Source organism: Neopelma chrysocephalum, unplaced genomic scaffold, assembly GCF_003984885.1.
Source record: "Neopelma chrysocephalum unplaced genomic scaffold, ASM398488v2 Primary Assembly neopelma1_22, whole genome shotgun sequence".
Taxonomy (NCBI): Eukaryota; Metazoa; Chordata; class Aves; order Passeriformes; family Pipridae; genus Neopelma; species Neopelma chrysocephalum.
The window spans coordinates 11,766,517-11,790,804 of record NW_020897689.1 but is presented as its reverse complement, the minus strand read 5'-3'; the positions used below and the strand labels follow the sequence as shown (position 1 = coordinate 11,790,804).

The 24,288-nt window shown below is 39.0% G+C and overlaps 1 protein-coding gene across 3 annotated transcripts in view; it reads right to left on the bottom strand.

The window, feature by feature from the left end:
* Nucleotides 1-15,408: 15,408 nt before the first annotated feature.
* Nucleotides 15,409-24,288, bottom strand: part of ARMC1 (armadillo repeat containing 1) — a 34,166-nt gene continuing 25,286 nt past the window's right edge. For 2 of the 3 annotated variants that reach the window (XM_027703798.1, XM_027703962.1), the window contains exons 4-7: nucleotides 21,808-21,997; nucleotides 18,348-18,464; nucleotides 18,190-18,264; nucleotides 15,409-17,668 (exon numbers count right to left, since the gene is read on the bottom strand). In XM_027703798.1, coding sequence (XP_027559599.1) covers nucleotides 17,477-17,668; nucleotides 18,190-18,264; nucleotides 18,348-18,464; nucleotides 21,808-21,997 — 574 coding nt within the window. In that variant the 3' untranslated portion in view covers nucleotides 15,409-17,476. The remainder of the gene's footprint in view (nucleotides 17,669-18,189; nucleotides 18,265-18,347; nucleotides 18,465-21,807; nucleotides 21,998-24,288) is intronic. The other variant, XM_027703882.1, reaches the window with a different exon arrangement.

The window sequence follows — 24,288 nt, the reverse complement described above, 5'->3', positions numbered from 1 at the left end:
TCAGAATTATCAAAATGTCTCCTTTCCTCCTATACCCAATCATAAAGTGCATAACACACCAGCAACCACCATGGTTTCAGTATTTGTAGACACTTATTTGAAACAGGGATACCAGCCTTTAGAAGGGCCCTGATGTCATGTCGGGGACGTGGTACCACTGTTAGAGAAAGTGAGAAGTGTCAGTGGCGTGTACTGGCACCCAGAAAAATAACTTCTACATAAACATCACAGCCATAAGATAACTCAAATCCGGAATTCAAAGTGGCTTTAACCACCTGTTCATTTAGCTGGCTCCCATCTATCTATACCAAGGCTATGGGACTTCAGCTTGCAAGGTCTACGTGGAGAGAGTAGGTTAACTTGGAGTGAAGTGAGGCACATACTTCACCTCACCCTTTTGAGCTAAATCTATGTTATTAATTTAGAAACAGAAATGTACTACATCAATGCTCTGCAATGACTATGTTCGCCCTCCAATCTGGATACCTTTTGCAGTTTTGTAAATGACACTAATATTCTGAGAATTTCTTTCATCTAGGCACAAAGTCAGCAGAAGTAGTAGCAATTGCATGTTTCTATGCCTACCTTAGGGCTGTGAAGAGACTTTATCTCCCTGCAATCTCACAGAGTTAGATCTGGTCACACAATCAAACCAAACGCAGGACTGTTCGTTATTTCACAAATACGGAAGGATAAAGGGACCCTCTAAAGACTGTCAGCTGTAGATAGAAATGGCAACTAAAGCAGAAGAACATTTACAGTTTGAACAAAACTCTTGGCAATCATGTCATGTCTTTTTTTAAAAAATGCTACTGTTTTAGCAGGTGCAAGCCACTCCTATGAAAAACTCATAGAAGTCACCTTACATTATTCTTCAGGGTTGCTCAAAATCACCCCTATGGGCCACGCCAGCCTGAATTAAAGCTCAATGACAAATGTATCCTAATGTTGGAGGATTAAGTAACACAGAATCACAGAATGAGTCAAGTTGGAAGGGAGAGACCACAGTGGGTCATCTCATCCTGCTAAGCAGGGTCATCCTAAAGCACATTGCACAGGATTGCATACAGAAGGTTCTTGGATACCTCCGGGAAGGGAGACTCCACAACCTTTCTGGACAATCTGTTCCAGTGCACAGTCACTCACATAGTAAAGAAGTTCTTCCTCATATTGAGGTGGAACTTCCTGTACACCAGTCTCTGCCAGTTGCCCCTTGTCCTACTGCTTGGCACCACTGTGAAGAGCCTGGATTCATCCTCATTTCAGATACTTACAGGCATTGATGAGGTCCCCTTTGTCATCTCTTCTTGAGGCTGAACAGGCCCTACTCTCTCAGCCTTTCCTCATAAGAGAGATGCTGCAGTGCCTTAATCATCTTTGTTGCCCTCCATTGGTCCTGTTCCAGGAGCTTCATGTCTCTTCTGTACTGAGAGGCCCAGAGCTGACACAGTGCACAGTTGTGGCCTCACTAGGGCTGAGTAGGGCGGATACTAGCCACTTCAGATCTCTTAGGTGAGCAGGATTCTTGTCTGAATGAGAACTGAGTAAAGAGTTACTCAGTAAAGAGCAATCGAGTAACTATGGTTGTGAAGGCAAGCATGCAATGTCAGTCACGCATAACAAACTTCTAAACTAAAAGCATCCAGTACTCTATCAAAAAGATTCATTTTTGTAATATGGATGTTTTTCCAAGAAAACTCTCAACCATAATTGGTACCAAGATGTGGGCTTGGCAGGTGTATAGAAAACTTCAATTTTTGTCTCTTAATACATGGTACTAGAGATGGGAAACATTTTTGCCTTCATGCAGGACCCAGATGGCAAACTGTGAAAGCTTAATTTCAAGAGCATTCAGGCTGACAGCTCTACAAGCAGCAAGCTGAATTTAACTTATGTGATTATGACACATACACAGGACTCTTCAACCAAGTGGTCCAACACTCTACCTATTAGAGGCATGCCTGAGATCTGTGCATGCTGCAGGAAAGCCTTTACTGTGCAGATCAGGTCTGGATTACTACACTAGAAACCACACGCGCACGTGCATAAAACTTATTTCCATGATCTAGCTTGTCAACCAGGACATTAATTCTATTTCTGCTTTTACAAGGGGTAACAAAGACTCTCCATGACCTCACAGGCGGGATTACTTTTACTCTGTACTTTACCTAAAGGGCTTCACTCGTGTGTTATGCCTTACTCAACTCCATTCTGGCACACCACCTACTGACAGCCCAGTGCTGCTTTCTGCGTTTCTTAAAATCCTGTCCCTATGTGAGCCCAAGACCTCTGATCCTGAGATGTCTGGCTGTGCAAGCCAGAGCAGCAGTATTTGCCAAGACTCTAAAAAGAGAAGGAATTGAGAAAAATTGTCTTCGGGCCACTGGTGGTATATTGATAAAAATTAATAAGCTCAGCTATTCAGCATTTCAAGCCAGGCAGTGGGAAATGAATTTTCTCCCAGCCGAATGGGAAGCAAGCAGTCAGACAGCTTATCAGTAAGCAGTTAATGAGACTCCAGTATTCTGAGAATCTATTTCATACCAACACAAAATTAGCAAAAGGACTAGTAATTCTATGGTAATATCCCATCCACCATTTCAGCCACCTCCTTGTCTCACAGGTGCAAAGGTCAGTTCAAATTTCTTTTGATTCTACATTATTTGGAGGTCTTTGTGCATTTTAGGGGTTCCAGATATGCAATCAGATTGTGATGCACAACACAGAAATGCATTAAAGCACCATATTTTTTATCTTGCTGACTTTTCTTTATATACCATTACTGCACAATTCCATAAGGTTGAAATCCCTGTCCTGATTTTTGGCAATGTTTGATGTTCTTTCTCATGTAGTTACTTTGATGTTCCATAGGTAGCACCCTTGAACCTCACAGGCTATTCTAAGAGGAAACCATGACAAAACAGTTGATCCTGATGGTGAAATTGTGTCTAGAGAGAACTGACAGCAATTAATGACCCCCCCTTCTCCAAGTTACAGCTGCCAGTATACTCAGTTAACCAAACCTTCCCAAACTTGATAATGCTGGGATTTGACAGATATTTCACATCATCCTGTCATCTTTAACACTATTAGAGGAATCTATTGACTTGGCCTCCTTCAGCAACCCAATGGTAGTTACTTGTCCTCCTCTCTCCCTGCCTTCCCATAACCGATAACCTTCCCCTGACCTCTCCAGATTTCAGCCCATCTGTTTTACCTCAACTCACAAAACTTCCTTAAAAACCCTATTTCTGGAACTTCTTGTGCTAGGAAGACATCAGTGATAAAAAAGGAGGGAGAGGCTGTTACATGTCTGACTGACCTGAAGAGCTCCTCCTTTTCCTCTGCTCATAACATGAAGGGCACAGTCTATGCAAAGGTCACCACTTTTAGTGTCACTGCTAGACACCAAATAGCTATTTAGTATAATAAGTGAAGGGTATTTGCTGTAGATGTGTCTAGTGTTGCAGTCTCTTGAAGAGACTACTCTCTAGAAGTATTTAGTGTCTCTAATCATCTCTAGGGTGAATTGGAAAGAAAATTAAGGCTGGTCTGATCCAATTAGCAGGGATTTGAGGAAGAAACAAAGAAAAAGTTGTAGATTAGCCTTTAATAAGTTCTCAAATACAAGTCTGAGGAATTGATACAGACCCTTCACACTGCTGCAAGGGGCTCTGCCCTTGTACTAATGTTTCCCTGTACTTATGTGTGCACCTCAGTTCAGGTTGCACAGGATCCACCAAGCCATACAACTCTCACGGCATCTGCATCCAGTCTGGAACATCATTATTAACCACCACATCCAAGAGTAAAGTAGTGCCTTCATTTGCCCAGGTGGGAGCTGAAGCTTTTAAGATTGAATGACTTACCCAAGGCACGAAGGTACAGCAGGGAACACAGCCCTGGGATCACCAACCAAAAATTACTGCCCACCACAACAAAGAACTTTTCTACCTGAAGTTAGAAGAAGCAGTAAGAGTTAATCCTGAAGTAACATCATAAAGACCATCAGGAAACAGGCGCAGGTTTCTATTGCACAAAGGTATTTGAAGAAAAAGCACTCTCTTTACTTTGAAGTGTTGCTGATAAAATTCCATGAAATCAAACTGTAACACTTAAACTAATGAAGATTCAGCAGATGTTGGACTTGTGATATTTTATAGCATTGTTTATTTGGGGAAAAAATCCAGTTTTACTAAAATATTAATGAAAGCATGCTCATTTTGCTTCTGCATTCACTAAATGCTTGTATTCAATAGCTTGTTCCTGTTTTCAGTTCCCGCTGTTGCTTCTTCAACTTACTAGTAAGACAGCAACAGGCGAAAAACAAAGAACTGATAGTCCTTGTGCACTGAACTATTGCATTCGTGCTGTGAAGAGGATAACATAGAGGCTGACGTGAACCTATTTTTTCCTCTATCAGTGCACCTTGGAAACATGTCCATTTGAAGCCAAACTGAATTCAGACCCCTGCTAAAACTTCCTTTTGCTGATGACATCCATACTGTATGAACAAAAGTCACAGGAGACTTTTCAAGTCTTGATCTTCAGACTGCAAATCTCATTTTGAACAAAATACCCAATGTATTGGGAAGTTTTCATATAACAACTGTTCTTGACTTAATAGGAAAAATTAAAAACCCCAAGTATTGCACTATGAAACTCAGCCTAAGTCACTGGATCACAACCATCTACAGATGCTATGAGTCCTTGCCACTTGGAACATTTCTAAAGGCCAAGACTGAATTCCCTTGTCTGGCTGACTGTCAGGAGAAGATCTCTTTTCTGTCCCCACAATAGAAACCTCAACTTCTGTCATTTCCATAACACGCGATCCTGTGCCTGTTTTTTCTGAATCACTCTGCTATACGTGCCTCTCTCCTGTTATACATCTGTTGTGGTACAAGCTCATATCCCCACTGTCATTCTATGAGTCAGTATTTGTACTTCTGTCTCATATTGTGATGAAAACATCTCTAGTGGCACTACACTTTAATTGGTATGAAAATATTTGGTAGCATAGTCACTAACACCCACAACTTTCATTTACTGCTTCTCTCTCTATGGAATATTGGTCTCATCCACTTTTACATGGCATTTTTCTATGCCTATTTTTTATTTCAGTCATGGGACTCCTAGTTTTGAGCAGTCCATTCTGGTAATACATGTCAGACTCTTTCCAGGGAAGTATCCTAGAGACCTGACAAAGGAATTTAATCATGCTACAAACATCAGTAGATTTTACACCAACATCTCCAGTTGCACTTTCAACCAGTGTCAACAACTCTGACACAAGGCCAGGCAGACCCATAAGACAAAAGCATTTCTGAAATTACTATAGGCTGGTCTTCTTGGTCAGCAGTTCTGCCCACACAGAAAGCTGACTTCTGTTAGAAAAATCTCATGAGGAAATTACACTAACCATGATCATGTGTCCTGTGTGCTGCATACTGCCAGAATATTTAAGCCATTTTTTAAATTTTTATGAAATGTAACTTCTATATATTGCATAGAATATGGTTGACAGATATGGCAGGAGGAAGTATATAAACACACTATTGTCTATTCAGGAAGGTTCAGGTAACAAGAAGAACTCTTTGAACTAATACCCACATCATTTCTCTCTCCTACACATACATGCACCCATATCCACCAAGTCAACTGAGCTTCCAGTTAAATAAGGCCTACAACAGGAAAAAATACTTGTTTCCGCCTGCTGTCTTTTGGAATAAAGTGCATACAGGGCATTGTGAAAAAGGATCTGGGTTCTAAATAAAAATGCCTTTTTGTGCCCCTTCTGTATTGATTGTCTCAATAACAGTGGCATTAGTGTCCTCTAATTTCGCAGTTAATTCCTCTACTTTTCAGAAGCTAAGTCCAAAAGAGTGAAAAGGCATCAGTTTCTAAAGAAGTAGCTTGAAGCTCAAATTTTGGCTACACTGATCTGGGACCTACACTTACCTATTGCAGCATAATCAAAGGGTGCAGACCTCTCCCTTACCCAACTCCCTTACCCCACACCCTGCCATGGACCAGCCCCACAGCTGAAGGAGCCAGGAGGCACTTGCGGTGCCAGCAGCATCCTGGCAAGGAATCAGGACTCCCTAGGAATGGTCAGGAACCAGGCTGCCATCCCTGCTCCCAATGCTGAATGAGGCACAGCACAGTCTAAGAGAAGGATAAACATGCATAGACTAAACCTTAGCTGCTTTCAGGAAACACTCTTTTGTGCTTCTTACCAATTCCTCATTTAGATGGACACTCTTCCAACATGTATTGCCATGAGAAACAGTAGAATAGATGAAGAAGAGAGGCATTGCTCACATTCCTGTATTTTAAAGTCAACCAGAAGAAAAGACAGTGGTGGGCCATTTGGTTGCAGTGGTCTTAGCAGTGTGCTGGGCAGCATGGGAGCCAACCACCAGCCTCTGTGACTGTTTATACAAACTAAACCTCCAAACTCCGGGGCAATACCTGGGGCCTGGGTCAAACATGAGTCTGGAGATTGGAGCAAAAGGAATGTCCCTTGCTTTGGAACCAAAGCATGACCTAGAAGGGGGCATTTCTTTGCAAAGAAGTTGGGTTGAATTCTGATTTCAGTTACATTCAGGAAAAAAACAAGATTAAGTTATCCTGTGCTTGCATTGCTGTCAGGTAGATCAGCTCAGGACTTCTGTCACTCGAGCAGGTGGCACACATAGCATAAATCTGCAGATATTTACACACAGACATACAAAACCCAGTATCCATTCCATTTCATGGGTCATTAAGATCGTCTGTAGCACTGTATATGCAGCTATGAATAAATTAATTGTAAAAAATAAAGTGTTCTTTAGTTAGAGACAAGAACTCACTGCCAGGGGAAGTTTTTCTTAAAAACAAACAAACAAACAAACAAAAAGAAAAAAAAGAAAAAGTTGAAGAAATGAAAGAGTCAGCTCCATGTGAGAACAAAGAAAGTGTAATGCTATTTCAATGAAAACCACACAAAGTTCGGCAGAAAAGTAAAAGAAAGCATTAAAAAATAAAATAAAAAAAAATAAAAGGAGTTAAAGGCGGGGAGACCTGGGAGACATATACATCCTCGCACCTCAGCCGGGAAGGAGCCGGGGGATGAGGCGGCAGCATCCCCCAGCGGGGTCCTCGCTCTTTCCCTCCCTCCCTTCTTCCTTCCCTCCCTCCCTTCTTCCTTCCCTGCCGCCTCCCGGCCAACGGCACGTCCATGCTGCCATCTAGCGCTCCCGCCCCGCCGTGCACCCGCTCCCGCACGGGCTTCAGCGGGATGACGGAACATCTCGGAGTGGGCGGTACCGACTGCCAGCCGGGGGGAACAGCCACCTCAGTGGCATTGCCGAGGCCCGGGATACAACTTTAATGTTTGACACGGGTCCAGATGAACGGCCTGCTGCGCGGGCGGCAGCACCCGAAAGAGGCAAAACCCCCTGAAATGCAGTATAGGTGGGGATTCTTCCTAGAGTTTCTTCGCATACAGCAGGAGACGGGCGTGCCCAGGCAGTCCATTAAAAGTCCTTTTAGGACTTCGTTAGGACTCTAAAGGCTGAATTAGCCTTAGATGCTGCTGCACGCATCTGGTTATGTGGGGAATCAGCCAGTCCCTCCTTCCCGTTGCCCCCCACACAGGAGGTGAAGAACGGTCAGTGAGATGGAAATGGAGCATCACCCAGATCAGCACTGCAGGTCCAGAGGCTGGCACAGGAGGAAAGTGCCCTTTCTCCACCACATAACTGGAGTGGGGAGAGTTTCCCCTTTGTGTAAGAACTGCCCTTAAAAAAGGTGCCTCCTTAGGAACTTCATAACATTTGAACAATCATCAACCACTAAGTAGCAGCATAGGGAATAAAGCTAGACCAGCAGCTACTAAAAATGCCTGGATTGGTCGTAACAGAAGTCAGGAGTCCTTCCTGTCAGTGCTGGTGGGTTGCACCAGCAGCCACCCAGGCCCCTAGCAAGGGGAGAGAAAAATGCTTTCAAACATAGAATAAAGGAGTTTCCTGATATCCCACATTTTCATTCATACAAGAATCATCCAGGAGGAGAGGTAATACAGCTTCTCTTCATAATCTGCACATCTCAGAGACAACTTTTTGTGATTTCATAAGATGTGTGGGGTAAGATTTGCTACCAAACTCCTCCACATCTGGGCCTTTACATCCGGTGCTGTCCAGTCAAGTCTCTCCAACTGGATTAAAACACTTCACTTTACCAAATCCCAAAAGAGCAGAGAGAAACTCTCTTCCCTGTTGCCCTGCCCTGCCTGGTTGAAAAGTGACATGCAGAGTTATGGCAAGTAAAGAAAGCAAAAGAAAACAAAACAAAATCTAAACAATCCAGAAGACTCAAATGCTTCAAAACCACCAAGCCAGGGAAACACGAAACAGTAGCATGAAACAACTGAATGATCACTAGAATAAAGTTGTTTCCTCACTGAGGCCAGTGAGGAAACAACTGAACTAGCAAAGTAAGAAGAAGGGTGGAAAACTGTTTTAATAATTTAGTTTGTTATGGTTTTCAGATGCAAAGCTCTAATTTGTAAGGAGAGCAATTCTAAAGTCTCAATTTTCACTAAAAAAAACCAAACATCCCCAATCCTCACAGCTGCAAAGATGATGGGAAAAAAACATGGAACTGCACTCTAGCGTACCCAAATGCCAGGAGAAAAAGAGCAAGAAACAGAATGATTTGTTTAAAATCCTTGAGGAATGTAAGTCCAGTTCCTGGTAGAACTTTGGTAACTACAGTTCCATATTTAGTATTACCAGGACTGAATGGATGAAAGACTACGATGATGATGACAACATGAGTATTGTAATAAGAGCAAAAGCAAGTGTGCACTAGAAGAACCAGGTTTGCACAAAATAAAAAGAATCTCACGATCTGTGCTGAAAAATGTTGGAGCAAGACTGGAAGTCCAGACATTTTTTGATTTATTTTGCTCCATGAAGGAGACTGTTAATTTTAAGTGTCTGGAGTTAAGATCCCGAAGAGTGAGAAGCTCAGGTCCAGAAACCCAAACCACTTTCCCTGCCTTCATGCTGATCAAGCCAGTAATTTACAGGATGGCCCGGCAAGAAGCACTGCGTAATGTTGGTGGGCGTCCATTTTGCTGAACAGCTCTCCTCTTGGCAGGAGACAGACTTGGTTCTTAGTTTTTCCTTTTGAAAAGCAACTTTCTTTGTGTAAACAGCTACCGTCATCTACTTTATATTCTTTTATAATGCTCAGAGAGTCAGGCCTGGGGTTACGCAGGAATTCAGTTACATCATAGGACAGTCCTAGTTGTACTGAACTCTACTACATGAAAAAAAAAAGAGAACCCCTTTACAGTAGAGGCTAGTAGTAGTAATTTCTGAAGAAAAGCTGGTGCAAGGAGCAATCCCTAATAACTTTCTTCAGAGCTGTAATTCTTTCCCTTGCCAGATTTAAAGTCTAGCCTCAGAAAGGTATGAGGGAAATATGTTCTTGCCAAAAAACCACACTAGTATTAGGAAAGACTATTCATGGAACACTGATTGCTTTGGGGTATTACTGTGGCACTGCAAACCGCTACTGACAGTTAATAAATGGCTTATAAGCACTGAATCTTAGAAAAGTGAGACCACATTACCCTTGGACAAATAAAAACATTTTTACATGATTTATTTCTATCAAAGAAAGTTTCACACTAATAGCAGTGGAAGATGTTGATCAGCTCACAGACTTTTTTAAAATCAGCTTAAGGACAACATTGCAATCACAACAGCATTATGTGGGGGCATTTTTGTCAGCATTGACAATTTTTATCCTGTACAAATGGTGGTGTTTAACAAAGACATATGTTTACACAGATGGAGGAGGGAGGTTGTAGTAATGGTGTGATTGAAAGTAAATTGGATTGGTTGGGGAGCTGATGCCAGCTGCCATTTCGGTCTAGGAGTAGGTGGGTACTCGAGATGGTCTGTAGTCACAGGGACCAGATACTGAAAGTTTGCTGGGTACCTGTTATTGTCCATTTAGATGATACTAAAACCATCACTCAGCATCTGAGAGCTGGCTCAGGATTCAGTGGGGCATTTTGGATTTGGGTGTTCCCATCCTGAGGGAAGGAAACAAAATGTTCCCTGGTGGCATTTAAGTACACATGCTTTTAGAGGTGGGCACACAGCACATAGGTGGCGGCCAGACTTGAGTATCCTTACAGCTCTCCAAATGGAGAATTTATTCAAAAATCACTCGCTCTGTCTTCCTCTATGGTGGCTGACTATCCATCAAGCCAGAAACAAAGACAACCATACTGTTATTTAGCCAAAATAGTGTAGCATTGATCTTGCACAAGAAACACTGTTCCTGGAGCATTAGTGTTTTGTCTGGTCAAAGAGGGGCTTCTAAAAGCAGATGCTCATTTTCAAGATTTGGGTCTTTATGAGCTACTATTACTGGAATATTGAAGTACTGCAGAGGTCATGGGAATGACACCTTTTTCCACCCGATGCCAGTCTCACATGAGCAAAAGGTCTGCTCCTCCCCACATCTCTCTGTTTACAGATGCTGCTGCAGTCTGGTGGTGATGCTGTCACGACAAGGGACAGAAAAGGAGATGAAAGGGCTGCGCTACATTCAAATTGTCACTTAATTTTGTGGCATTACTTTTTTTCCTGCTCTTCTTCCTACTCCAATTAATTTAAATAATGTAGGGAACTTTTACATATTTGGGGTCTTCACAAGAAATAGTCAGGCCTAGCTCTCGCTGTAGTTTACCAGATGTCAATCCACTCTGCAGAGAGGTCAGCATCACGCTTCCTTCCATATGTATTATCTTGTATATTATGAACAGTGTCTCAATAAAGGATTTTTTTTTAAATTTAGACACATTATAATTTTCAAAAACTCTAAAGCTATTTTTGGTATTTCCCCCTAATAACTACCATTTCCTTTTCATAATTTACAGGCCCTTGATTGACTGAATTGCAACTGACTATTTAGCCATAGCACTAGCAATACGTGCATCAGGGTTCATTACTCTCTCTCTATATATATATACATGTACATGGATGGCTGAAGAAAAAGGAAAACAGCACCCGATGGCATTCTAAAATTATTTAGCTAGACACTCAAATATGAACTGCAAACATATTAAAAGAGGGCAGGACTTATGAGACATCCCAGGTGAAAAACTATTCACTGCCAGCTTTCATTTACAGGTTCCTAGCTTTGAAATGGGTAACATGCACATATTTGATACTAAGCACTGCAAAAATATGTCTCAATGAGCTTTTTTCACAATGAAGGCTTATATACAAAAATACTTTTTTTTTCTGAGAGCAAAATTTGCAGGATGGCACAGAGAATTTTCATTGTTGAAACTACTACAGTAAAAAAGGTTTCAATACCAGTCATTATTTGATTATTCTGTTGAAAGGTTCAGATATAACTTAATTTAAACAGCAAGAGTAGCCTTCAAGAACACATAATTTAATGTTACAAACAGCAATGTATTTTATACACCAGAACATCTACACATATGGAGAAACAAAACCAGCTACATTGACTATAATAATAAGATTGCTTCAGCAGCCTAAATGACAGAGTTAATGTTCAACTATGTTAAATGGCTGCTATTTCCCTATTATAGTGGGTGATATATCTTCATTGTTTCAGTAATGCAGCCAACAATTGAGAGCTAAGTAGTAGCCACTCTTCGCCTTCAGTAAGCTTTACATGCATTTTATATGCAAAGAAATAGACTCCTTAAAATATGCCATTTACTACATCCCACCGAATTACAGTGTATAAACAATAATGGTTATTTGCTAAAACATTACAGCACATATTTGTTGTAGCAAAGGAGGTAAAGTGATGAAATCCAAGGACAACATATAAGGTCTTAGTTTTATACCAGGATTATGAACCTGAACAGCATTGTCAATATTGAAAGGGGCACTTCCATATTAACAATATAGGGTTTTATAATCAAAAATCTATTTTGGTAGTTTAAGGTTTTATTCGGGAAATAAATATTAATTTTGCAATAATACAAATTTACAAATTAAATTACCTTTAGACAGTCTCATGCAATGTTAAATTAGTGCTGTTCCTATGGCCAGGAGGAGCAGCCTGCAAGTGGAAAGCCTCTTTCTGTGTAAATTGGCTTCCAGCTTCCTTCCCAAAACTGGAGTCCCTATACTGGATCAACTACCTACCCTTCAAAGTTTAATACAAACCAAGGTACCATGGATTCTTGCCCAGTGAAGGAAGCATGGTCAAAAGGTCCCACAACGAACAGGACATCTTCTTGTGCTATCACTTTCATCCTGTGCAATATACAGAGACAGGCAAACCAAAATGCTCTTGAAAAGTGATTAAAAAGAAACATCACATTCGTATAAGATATATAAAATTGTGTATAAAGGAAGTCTATAAAGGAGATCACACCTTCTTAGAAAAATGTTAGGGATCAAAACCCACTAATCACATTAATTGCTGGAAAGGGTGTAAACACCACCATCAGGGTGAAGCTTTAATTCCCAAGAAGGCCTTGGGCACCTTATGCAGGTAGCACTGCTGAAATAGATCATGTTGTGCAAACTTTTGGAATATAACACATGCAAAGGTAGCTAAATTGTTTTTTTTTGAAAAAGAGTTCTTTATTACCTAGAACTTCAGCATATCAGTAAGGACTGTTTTAAGATTAAAACTGGCTTCTGACCATGCCTTTTGACATCACGATGCATTTGATGTATAACTCAATAGGGAAAGTTGCTTATGACAGGCTTGACTTTTCTACTCCAGGCCAGAGAAGTTCAGACAGTGCAAAGGCCCCCTTTTAAAATGGAAAGCATTTCGGTTTATGTAGTGAAGCATGAACTAAGTTTCAGAGACAGCTCACAAAATTTTGCACTTCGCAGGATTCCTGAGGAATTTGGGTAAACAGACTCAGTTGTGCAGTCTGTAAAATGAGGCTAATAGAAAAACCTCTGTAAAGACCTCGTGTTACGTATGTTTAAGTGTCTGTGGATGTTAGGTGTGAACAGGGTGCCAGCTGCTCCCTGTTAGCTCACCATGGACTCACGTGGTATCTCACCCTGCCCTTTCACCGGCAAACATACAGAGGGGCAGTTCCCACAGAGAAGGTGACACAGCAATTCCCTGCACCGGTGGATTCGCATGCCGTTTCCCTGAAACACCTCAAAGAGAAGAGGTATGAAAGAGCAAGGTATTACTTCAGACCAGCAGTATCCACTTACTCTCAGTATTTACACTTAAGTCAGTGCTCCAACAGGAAATGAAAGCAGCAATCCTGTCATATGGTGGTTCCGTGGTATTCAGATTTTTTATCTGCTACTTAAAAGACCCTTGTTATGCCAGTCAGACATATTGCCATGCACTGCTGGCACAGGAGTGCTTTCTACATGACAAGTTTGGTTCCAGTTGTGATTTTATTCATCTCCTGAGAAATGCTGGTTAGATAAGCACAAGCACCATGGGCCAACCGACCTGCACTGAAGTCACTGGGAGAGTATTAAACACTGTAGAAAGTATTTGGCTACCAAGTTCTGTAGCTTGGTAGCCATGAAGAGACCAAGCTGCTGGGAACTTCATCCAGATAGCAGCCTTCAGACACTAACATAATAAACAACTTCTGCCATGACAACTGGAACAAAAATCTGCTCACAGCAGGCATCTCCTCTGAGATGTTTTTGTATCTTGAGCCTTTAACTGCTTTAAGGGATCTTAATTTATTCCACAGAGGAAGCTCTAACTCTTGCAGTCACTAGTGCAACATCCACATAAATGAACAATAACATGAAGGAAACTAAAATAATGCAGATTCTGATGTGGCACATGCATCAGATTACAGAGGTAGACCTTGCTCTCTATGCGCTAACCTACATATGTGCAAAGTACCACAAATTTAAACCATCTTTTTTCAACCCTATTCAAAACCTGCAACACAGACTAAACAAAGAGCATTGCCTGCTCGGTGTAAACTACGAAAAGGACAATTTTCTTTCTAACAGCTTCATACTAAGCTTTAGAGCAGGAGTCTCAAACAGGAGTCTCACCCCTGAGGCTAATTAGATGCTGTACCTCACTGAAGAAGTCTCCAGTGACCCCGATGCTCACCCCCTTTCACCAAATCATGTGCTCTCAACTTTTCCTAAAGAATTACAATCAGCATCAGAGATGAGTTGAGAGGTTAGTCTCATCTCCGTCTTTATTTTGAATCCTTATAGACAGGTTTGTTCACATTTTAGGAACTCAGAATAATTAAGTACAGATGAAGAAACAGGAAAGACTATATGGTCCAGCCTTCTGCAAAGTGACTATGGCAAGGACTGCTGCTGCTAACTTTTATTAAGCATGTTTTTAAACTCAGCTAGTTGGCAGCTGGAATGTTGTCACAGGCAAAAAGGAGCACCCACATTTTATTTCACATTGCAGGCAGTTACAGGAGTATTTCACACCTGCCAGTTTGCATCTGCCGAGGTATTCAATGTTTTCTTCCAAATTAGCCCCACGCAGTATTCTCCCCCTCAGCTTACACGGCCTATGGCAAAACTCAGCAACATCGGCTATTTTTGTACAGAATAAGCCATAGGTGATCATGGAGTGGGAAAGCTAGAGTATGATGTATTTCACAATACTGCAGAATGCTTACAGTGCTTTGACAGCTGTTAACAGAGGCACAGTTATGAGCCTCAATTTTGCCTCTACTTATCCCATCAGTACTTACTCTTATTATGAGGAAACACGGCAGTGATTATTCCCTTATTATGCTGTACACAGCTTTAACCCTAGGACGGTTCAGGAGCTTAAACCATGATGTATGTGGTGGCTTCCTTGGCAACCAAGTACTTTGCAACTAGTGCAATGTGATACTAGTGCTCTGTCTCTCAGTTCAGCTTCTTTTTGGAAGCCTTTAATGCTGCAAATTTTTTTGGTCATATCCTTAGGTCAGAGTAAAAGGGTTTTCTTATGCTTAATCTGACCTCTGAAAAAGTACAAGCATAAAACGAATGAGTCTGTGCTGTGACTTTTTTCCCCCCACTTTTTTCAAAGTAAGAGGTTTCTCTAGGAATGTTGATTCTTCCTAATTTCCCTAACGAAATATTACCTACATAGCATCAGTTATTTAAAAAAAAAAAAAGTTAATGTCCAAAAAACTCTCTAAAAATGAATTTGAGACAATATCCTCAAGTAGCTTTTGTTTACCTACTTTTTAAAAAACCTTTGTTGAAATGGAAGCATGTTTAGACATACACAAAAGCCTAGCTGTGATATGCAGCAAAGGACTCACTAGGACTAGACATTTACATTCCTCTCTGTTAAAGATGAAAAACATATACTTCTAATACCACAATAAGCTTAAAAGAATGTCAGAACATTTAAAAAGGCACCAGTCATGTGTTGTTTAGTTATATTATCCTTTATTATTTTACAACGTATTTCAAAAACTTTTACAGATGCCTTAAACTGTTCTACAAGAGCTGCAATACTGTCATAAAAGCACACCTACAGACCGAATGCACAAACAAACTGTAGTACCTACTGGTATTGAACCATTAATATCCAAAGAGTGTAGTCTTTTAGTAAATAGATGTGCAGTAATGCAAATGCAAATAGATGTTAATGCAGAAAACCAAAACTCTGCATTCATGGCTATAGAACAGAGGACTTTTCAAATACATTTGGTACTGTAACATTCTAGACAGCAATGAGTAGTATTACATATTTAAAGCAATACATGCCCTGAAAAGCCTGTATGTTCAATCTGTGCGTGTAAACCTGAATCAAAAATAAACTATATATATTAAAAAACATGAGACATCTAGTCTGCCAACAAGCTTTTGTTTTGTTTGTTTTTTTTTTCCTAGAATGACAATTAACCTGGGTGGGTGAACTCTGACCTGCATTATTATTTTACATTATCATATCCTCAGCATTTCTGTAGTATTATGCTATGACAGCCTGTGATTTTTTTTTTATTTATTCCTTGTGCATAGGCATAGGGAATAACTTTGATGCATTAAATTTCTTTTCTGAGTCTCCAGTGGTAAATATAACTCCTATTATAGCAAATACATTACCACAAAAAAGCATTGTATAATGAGGTTTCATGTTTTGAAGTCCTCAGCTGTATTTTCTGGTGTAACAAAGCAGTGGCACTGCAGTTTTCAAGCACTGTGTTTTGAATCCTCTCACGCACAGTGTTTACTAACAGCTCATATATATATTATTCTCTACCTACAGAAGTTCTGCTTTTATTATCACTTCTGCTCACAGAAATTACTAAGACATCTCTAAACTTATACTGTCTGTAAGTTACAGGGCAAAGCCAATTGTTTGCATATGTTTTTAAGCCACGCTGATGTACTTTCATGGGACACTCATGAAAGACATTAGAAGAGAATAGTAATTGCATATCAGATTTATTAGGGGAAAAAAAACCCCAGAGTTAAAGTCAAAATTTATGAGTGTGGCACTGTGGCAAGAGGCATTCTGTCCTGCTTTATACTTCAAGTTTAAAGTTTTAGTTACCATTAAATATTTCCTAACAGTAAACACCATTTCTTAACCAAGTACAGTCTACATTCCTCTATTCTCTGCAGGCAGGGCTGCAATGGGTCATCACTGCATCAGACCACAGCTTTTTCTGCTAGTCTTCCCAGCTAGACTAAACAGCAGTCAGTGGTATTTATTAGCTTTTTATATATATATATATATATATATCAGTCAGTCACACCCATCATTACAAATATGTTCTAGTTTATTTACTGTACAATGTATGTATACATATTTGTGTTTATTCAATCCCTTTTTTCTTATCTTAAGCACTCCAACAGTTAAGGGCAGGCTGGGAAAAAATTCAGTATACATAAAAGGGTTATACATTTCAAGTCTGTAGTGATTCTAGTTTAATAGCAAGAGGGGAACATCGTGCTCACACTGTGAACATGGTTGGCAAAAATAAAGGCAAAAAAAGTGGCAGACTGTAATTTTCTCTGGAGTCAAAATCTAGAAAATTAAACAAAATAATGTTAATCCAAAGGGATGCAGAAACAAAGAGGGCATTTTATTTAATGTACAACTAGAGCTATTAAGAATTTTCTTTCACAGAGGCCCTGAGACTTGAGTTGAATGGATTCTCCCTACCATGTGTTTCATGTGAAGTCAAACTTAAAGCTCTATACGTATAGCATAAACATTTGGTACATAACAGTGGACCCATTTTTAAAAAGTGATGCAATAAAACCTACATGAAAAACAAATGGAAGAACAACTTGATTGGAGGCCTCTGTCCTTTGACCCCTGCCCTATCAGGCTAAACGTCCAATAAAATGTAAAATGCAGCATACATTTACTTAATCTAAAATTTTCGTGATGATTTATTGCAAATTGCACTTGGCAGTTCACCACACCAATGGAAAACTGGCCCCCCTGTTGTTCATTCACACAGTCTTTTAACACCAAATACAAGTCACCAGTAGAAAGATCTTGATAGAAAGTTTGCTGCTGTGCTGAGCCAGCTTGCTGCACCTTCTGGGTGTGACCCAACACGAGACACTGCTTTGTCCTGTTCCTTAGTAGGGCTTTCATCTTCTGGTAAATATTCAGGTAGATCTGTGTTCTGCTCTACTTCCACTGGAGTATCTTGGAACGGAACTAGCATCTGATAAAACACAACACAGATTAAAATTATGTCAGATGTTGTAACTTAAAAGAATGAATCAAAGTTATAACAGATACATGTTCAGGATGACAGACATGCACATTGTGACACTCCTCCCCATCGCCCTATACACCAAGAATATAAATGGAACCTAATATGCTCAGAAGATACACAAGAAAAGCTTTGGCTTAATATGGAGGAAAATGTATCAAATAAATAAAGACATAGCCCTTTTACTGTAATTGTGAATCACATCAGCAACTCCAACCAAAAAAACCCAGGTTCATTGTGACCCTTTTCATACCATTAAGGAAAGAAACAATTACAGTATTTTTGTCCTTCTTCTGAACAATAAATTCTGTAAAACTGTTCTACTGATTCACGCCCTGACATAGGATACCCTTTATTCTCTTTGGACTGTATGTGTTGCACTACCACTAGATGTTACAGGCACAGAGGTGCTGACACTAAAGACGCAGCCAAGCTATAACAGCTGGTATTTAGAAAGATACATGTCCTACCTCCTCACCACTTTCACTTTTCACAACTTGCTGTGCCTTCATAACTTTGGTTGATGCTATGGCCGTTGCCAATGCCTACAAGTACACAGAAAAAAAACAAGAGCTCAGTGCGACAGAATGCAATAATGTGAGGATCTGGAGGATTACCAAGCACTTACCTCTGCTTTTAAGTCTGAGCGAATTCGGACCACGCACCTTTGAACAGCCATTTGAAAGGTAAAACTAATAACACCTTTAATTTTCAACAAGGCTTCTTCACAAAGATTCCGTCGAGACTGAAAAACAAATAACAATCCCACAACTAAAGTCCTTTTGTAATACACCAAGTGAAAATGCTCACAATTATTCGTTAAGGTACTCCTGTATGTCTCAAGGCACATGGTTACAGAACCACATTTTTGTAACAGAAAAACTAAGACTTACATTTTAGTGTACAAATATTAGACTCCCTTGCCACCCAAAAAAAAAAAATTGCTTACACTTTAGAAGTCAAAGAAGGATGGAATCAACTGTAAATAATTAGAGAAAAGTGCTGAAAAGCAAAGACTGTTTTTCTCTGTATGATCAGCTAAACAGTCCCCTCTGGTTAAGTTCTGATTGACTGAAGTGCTCATTGATGAGTAGTTAGTGTTTAAGTTGCTATTTATCAGGCACCTTGGCTCCATACTGACTGAATGAATCAAAGCAGCTGTTGTATTTTTCAGCTGCTTCATCTGTGGCAGCTCACAAACATCATGGCACAGCATTACCTTAATTCTTATTTCAAAGGGAAAATATTTGGTTGATAACTCACAGAATGTTATGTTTAAAGCAAGTGACATTGCCTGTGCTGTAACATTACATTGACCTGTACTAGTTGCAACTGTTACAATACCTTAGAACATTCTATTTTTTCCTTTTAATATTTGCACAAGATGGTTGTAACAAAAATAATTAAAATACTGGAGAGACTGCTAGCACATAAGGGGATAAAAAAAGATACACTGTACCAGAAATAAACTGACAACCTTTATACATGTTTAAAATAATCATGTACTTAACTTTCACTGCAAGTTTCTGCAAAGTTTTATATAATTTTTTATTTCAAAGTATATTTGCATTAGTTATGAAATAATCACTGGTCAGCATTTAGGAAGGCTCCATGCATAACAAGCAAATTAAATTCTTTTAATCTCTGGAAAACCCACTGAAACGGTTTGGGGTTTTTTTAGCAGTTTAGCATGTATATTGAAATAATTCATTTGTGAAAGTTTATGTAGTGAAATAATTAACATTTTTGTGTTTTACAAAAAATAACTTTGTCGGGTAGGCTACCTTTTGCATACAAAGAAAATATTTGATGCAAAGATGTCAGGCTGCCTTACACAAGTGAAAGTTGAAACTACTTCTGGACACAAGAAGCCAAACATTCATAGCTTCCTTAGCCTAAACAAATAATTTATGCTTACATGAGTGTATAGCAATTCTGTGACAGAATCTGGCTTTTTACTTTAAGATCCCAGGTAAGTCATAGGCACCTCAGTTTAATTTCAAATGAGACTTTTAGTGACCAGATAACTGGTGAACCACTTCTTAAAGACAAAACTTACTAAGGTTCATATGAACTCCTTAAACAGCTGGCAGCTGTCAAGCCTTGCTGCACAGACATACTTTGCAAAAGACATTTAACTATGGCAGGTAGCTACAAACCCCAGCAATACACAGGTAGACATCTTTCTGCATGGTATTCCTGAAGCATGGGTACAAGGTAGGACAGGCAAAATGTATGTTATTTTCTTGCACACCAAACCCTGATTAGCATGCCCTAACAAACACTACTAAGATGCGCAGACTAGAAAACTGACTGAAGGGCATGCCACAAACCGCTGAATTATTGCCTTGTTTTTTTTCCTTTTTTTAACATTTTTAGTAATTATCACCAAATTTCATAATTAGATCTTAAAATAAAAACATCTGACTCCACGCTAAATGACCTTTCCTCTATCTTCCTAAAACAATCAATATCTACTATTTGAGGTTTTGAAATCCACATGCATTTGTAGGATCTGCAATCATTCCTAACAGCAACTTCTTGTTACAAGTGTAAATGACAGAGAACACCACGTTTACAGCCCTGTGTTTGCTCACTATGCCTTTTAATGCTCATACATGCCACTTAATATTCTTTGCTAGTTAAGTCAGGAACAATCTATTCAATGAAAGTAAGCTGCTTTTGTTGCTCACGCTGTTCACCATCCTCCCAGTCCTACCTTATTGTGACATTTAAATCAGCATTAAAGGGAAGTTTAACTGCTGGGTGAGCACCTGGAGTATCACTAACATTTGTACACTAGCCATCTCAGCCAGTGCACTGCCAGATTTTTCTTTAATAACAAGCTAGAAAAACATCCTGCTCTACCTGTAGTTTTTTTCTCAGCAGATGAATATCTAAATACCCTATGTTTTTTCTCAATACCTGTGTGTCAGTATTGAAGAGACAAAACTCTACAAATCTTGCTAAGCTGCACTTGTCAAAGAACACAAAGAAACACTTTTAAGATATAATCAGACTACAGGCAAAATATCTAAACTCACAAACTAGAAATGGTTGAAATTTCTTGCTTGGAGATACCTGTGAACAAACAAATCAACTACAAGCTTAAAAAAAACAATTGATGGAACTGAATTAAAAAAACTTCACAGAGCACAAAAGCCAATGGTGTTGACAAAGCACTGCCTTTCTAGATAGAGCAAGTGCTGGAAGGACAAAACTGTAAAAAATATTTACTTTGTATAAAGTGAGCTAGAGCAGCATGTTATTTCTAAAGGAATTAGCTGTGGTCTTATGAAAACAGTACAGTGGGGATGCTGTTGATAAACTGGGCCTGTGGACACGCTTACTTGGCAAAATGTAAAGCAACAAAGCAAAGGATCAGGTTTGATCATTTAAAATGGGTACAAAACTGAAAGATACAGAGTCCGGAGGGCACTTGTGGATAACATGCTTAAGCAGTCTACATGCTGTTTGGCAGCCGTAAAAAGGCAAACATGGCCCTGGGGTGTTATCTGCAGGGGTATGGTAGATAAATCCGTAGAAGTTATTCTGACATTACATAAAGACTCAGTGAGACCTCATTAACTCAAATGCCATTCTGGTCACTACGATAGAAAAGATCTCACGAACAATGAAAAGATGTATCAAAACCAACCCCCCCAAAAAATACAGCATTTCTAAATTAAGAGCAACAAAAAAAACCCCCCACAGTGTCTGAAATCTCTGGTAACTAAAAGGAAACTGTTTTTAGATTAACTTAATGGTACAACCACAAGATACCTGTGAGTGAATACGCTGAAGGCACCTTGTTTATTCCATTCTTTCTTGAAAAGGGGAAGAAAATTAGGAGAGGTAGAAATAGAATAGATCTTTTAGAGTAATTAAAAAAAAAATCAAGAAAATTGCCTTAAAACATCTTTAGTTATTCTGAGCAAGCTCAATTTATGCAAGATTTTATACGCATCTTGTGATTCAAAATATGATCCACAGAAATTGCTGACAACTGATGATGCCTTATTTCTGTGGGCAAAAGACATCTCAGTACAGCATGCCTTATTTACATGAACTCTGCAAGGTTTCCTTACCGAATCATCAAGGCCGTCTATATGCAAAACCACTGTCTTGGCACGCTTATTTGTGCTGCCAAGGAAAAACTGTGCTTTCCGTCGACGATAATTCATCTCATTCACATTGTCCATGTCTGACATGTTGGAAGACTGAAGGATATCATAGACTTCAGAAGCTAAAAGTTTAGTCTCTCCTGGTGTAGTGGTCCTTAAAAAAAAAAAAAGGGGGTTAAGATTTGTAAGTATCTTTACATTAGAATTCCAGACAGCTGTTAATTACATCCTTGTAACTGGAATACTCCATATGCTACGGTCAAGATTAGCAAAAATGTTAAGAGAGGAGAGCAGAAATTAGGTAAAACTATTTTCTTTCCCATACTCCAACTTTTATGTCGATCTGTTAATTCCAAGACCATTATAAACAACTCTGTTCTCAACATGAATACAGTTTACATCAGTTTGACAACTAGAAACCAAACGTGGCAGTAGATGGTCAGTGCATTGTGGTTACTTGGTCTTGAGCTTTATTTTATTTTTTTAAAACAAAAATTTTCCAATTGCCTTCTGACACGTTTTGTTTCCCACTTTCCTTGCTACATTATAAAAATAAATTCTCTGTAGAACTGTAATCTTTCCAAAAGTTTTCTTCTCCAAATATACCAAGCACCAACACAGCAGAAACACAAATTTTCTTGAAGAATCCAAAGGTTATTTCTGATTGGATTAAAATTTATGGTATGAACTATAGGATAGCATTTTTTTAGGTAGAAAAAATGTAGATAATAGGCTGAACATATATTAAATTCTTATGATTAATTGAAACTAATTTTAATAAGGTACTAATATAAATCTGTTGTCTAAATTCAGCCCTGTTTTAATTATGCCAGTGATTTAAAGCTTTGTGCAGAAATGAAATTATTACCACATCAACTTGCAATTAATCTTAAAATGATGAATGACAGCTTTGCTGCTTTGTTTAGCAAACACTAAGTAAGTAACTAGTACCTTTAGATTTATTTTTTTCCATTTGACTTCCTTAATTACCAGACATTAAACACATTTTCCATCCTACCATATGGACAAGAGAGAACACTGAAGTAATCATGTTAGGAGTTCTTGGCTTATGGGGGTCTCAGCTAGCCTTTTTTTTTTCCTCTGCACCTTGTTTTGAACAGCACTCATTTGGAGAGGAAAATATGAGTTCTTGTGCATTAGTAGCATTCCAAGGGGGAAAAAAAAGAAAAAAAAAAAGAAAAAAGTGGTAATAAGCAAAACAACCAAGACCTAAAAAAAGGAAAGAATTTCAGCATATGTTCAAATTTAAATACATGCTTACGTTCTGGTTTCCTACACTGAAAAAAATGCTTATGTTACTTCACAGAAACAAGTGTTGAGAACTCACAAATATTTCAACTTCATCCTTCCATAATTCATTAGACAAAGTAATAGAACAGATGATAAAGCCATGCAAGCTGATGTCTTGAAGTAGTAATAAATTAGCTTCTGCAAAAAATGACATCTTATCAAGATACTAAGAAAATTAACCCACCTGTTAGTTTTGGCAAATTCCTTCAACAACAATCCTGTCCATATCAAGTGATTTACAACAGAGTACTTTTTTTTTTGGTAAGTTCAAATTCAGCTCACTAAGCACACTATTGAAAAAGTCATTACCCCATCTACTGCACCCACTATGCTGTTGCTAAGGGGTTTTAGCCTGAATACAACTGCACTGTTGCATCACCGAGTTTAAAAAAAAGCAGAAAGACAAATGAGAAACAAAGTATACTTGATATTTGCCATTGTATATATATATATAAATATATACACATACCTACACAAAAGAGAGTTTAAAGTTGTCAATATGTCAGCAAATATAAGATATTTAAATGCCTAAAAGCAAAAAATCAACAGTGATTTTCATACATGTTTTGTTCTCCTGACATTAGTTGGCACAGTTCTTGGAAAACTAATGACCTTACATTAACTGTACTGTTGAAACAACCCATTCATTTGAAAACACAAATGTAAATTTGTTCTTATTTGATAGAGTTATTCTAAAATCTTCCTAAAACAAGTCTATACAGGTCAATGTTCTGTGTACACACACACACTCTCTTAAACAAGCTACTCAGATCACTTCCTGTATTTTTCCAAACAGAGGATTACTATTACCTCCCACTAAGTTACAGATGATAACTCTAGTTATCACTACACGTTAAAAAAAAGCCCAAATGCAAGGCTTTAATCTTTTTATATGAAGAGAATCTGTAAAAAGGAACTGACTGTGTAATAAAATGCAGCAAGAAACTCAGACACTACACTACAAGGGTAAGAACAATGGATGTCATGTAAGAATATCAGATTGCAAAACAATCCCCAATAAAGGTATACACCAGTTTTATTCCGCAGAAATAAAATACTACACTTTCAGCAACTCACCTGAAAACAAAGAACCTCAAAATTCCTGACAAAGCCTTCAACAATTTTTAGTGCACT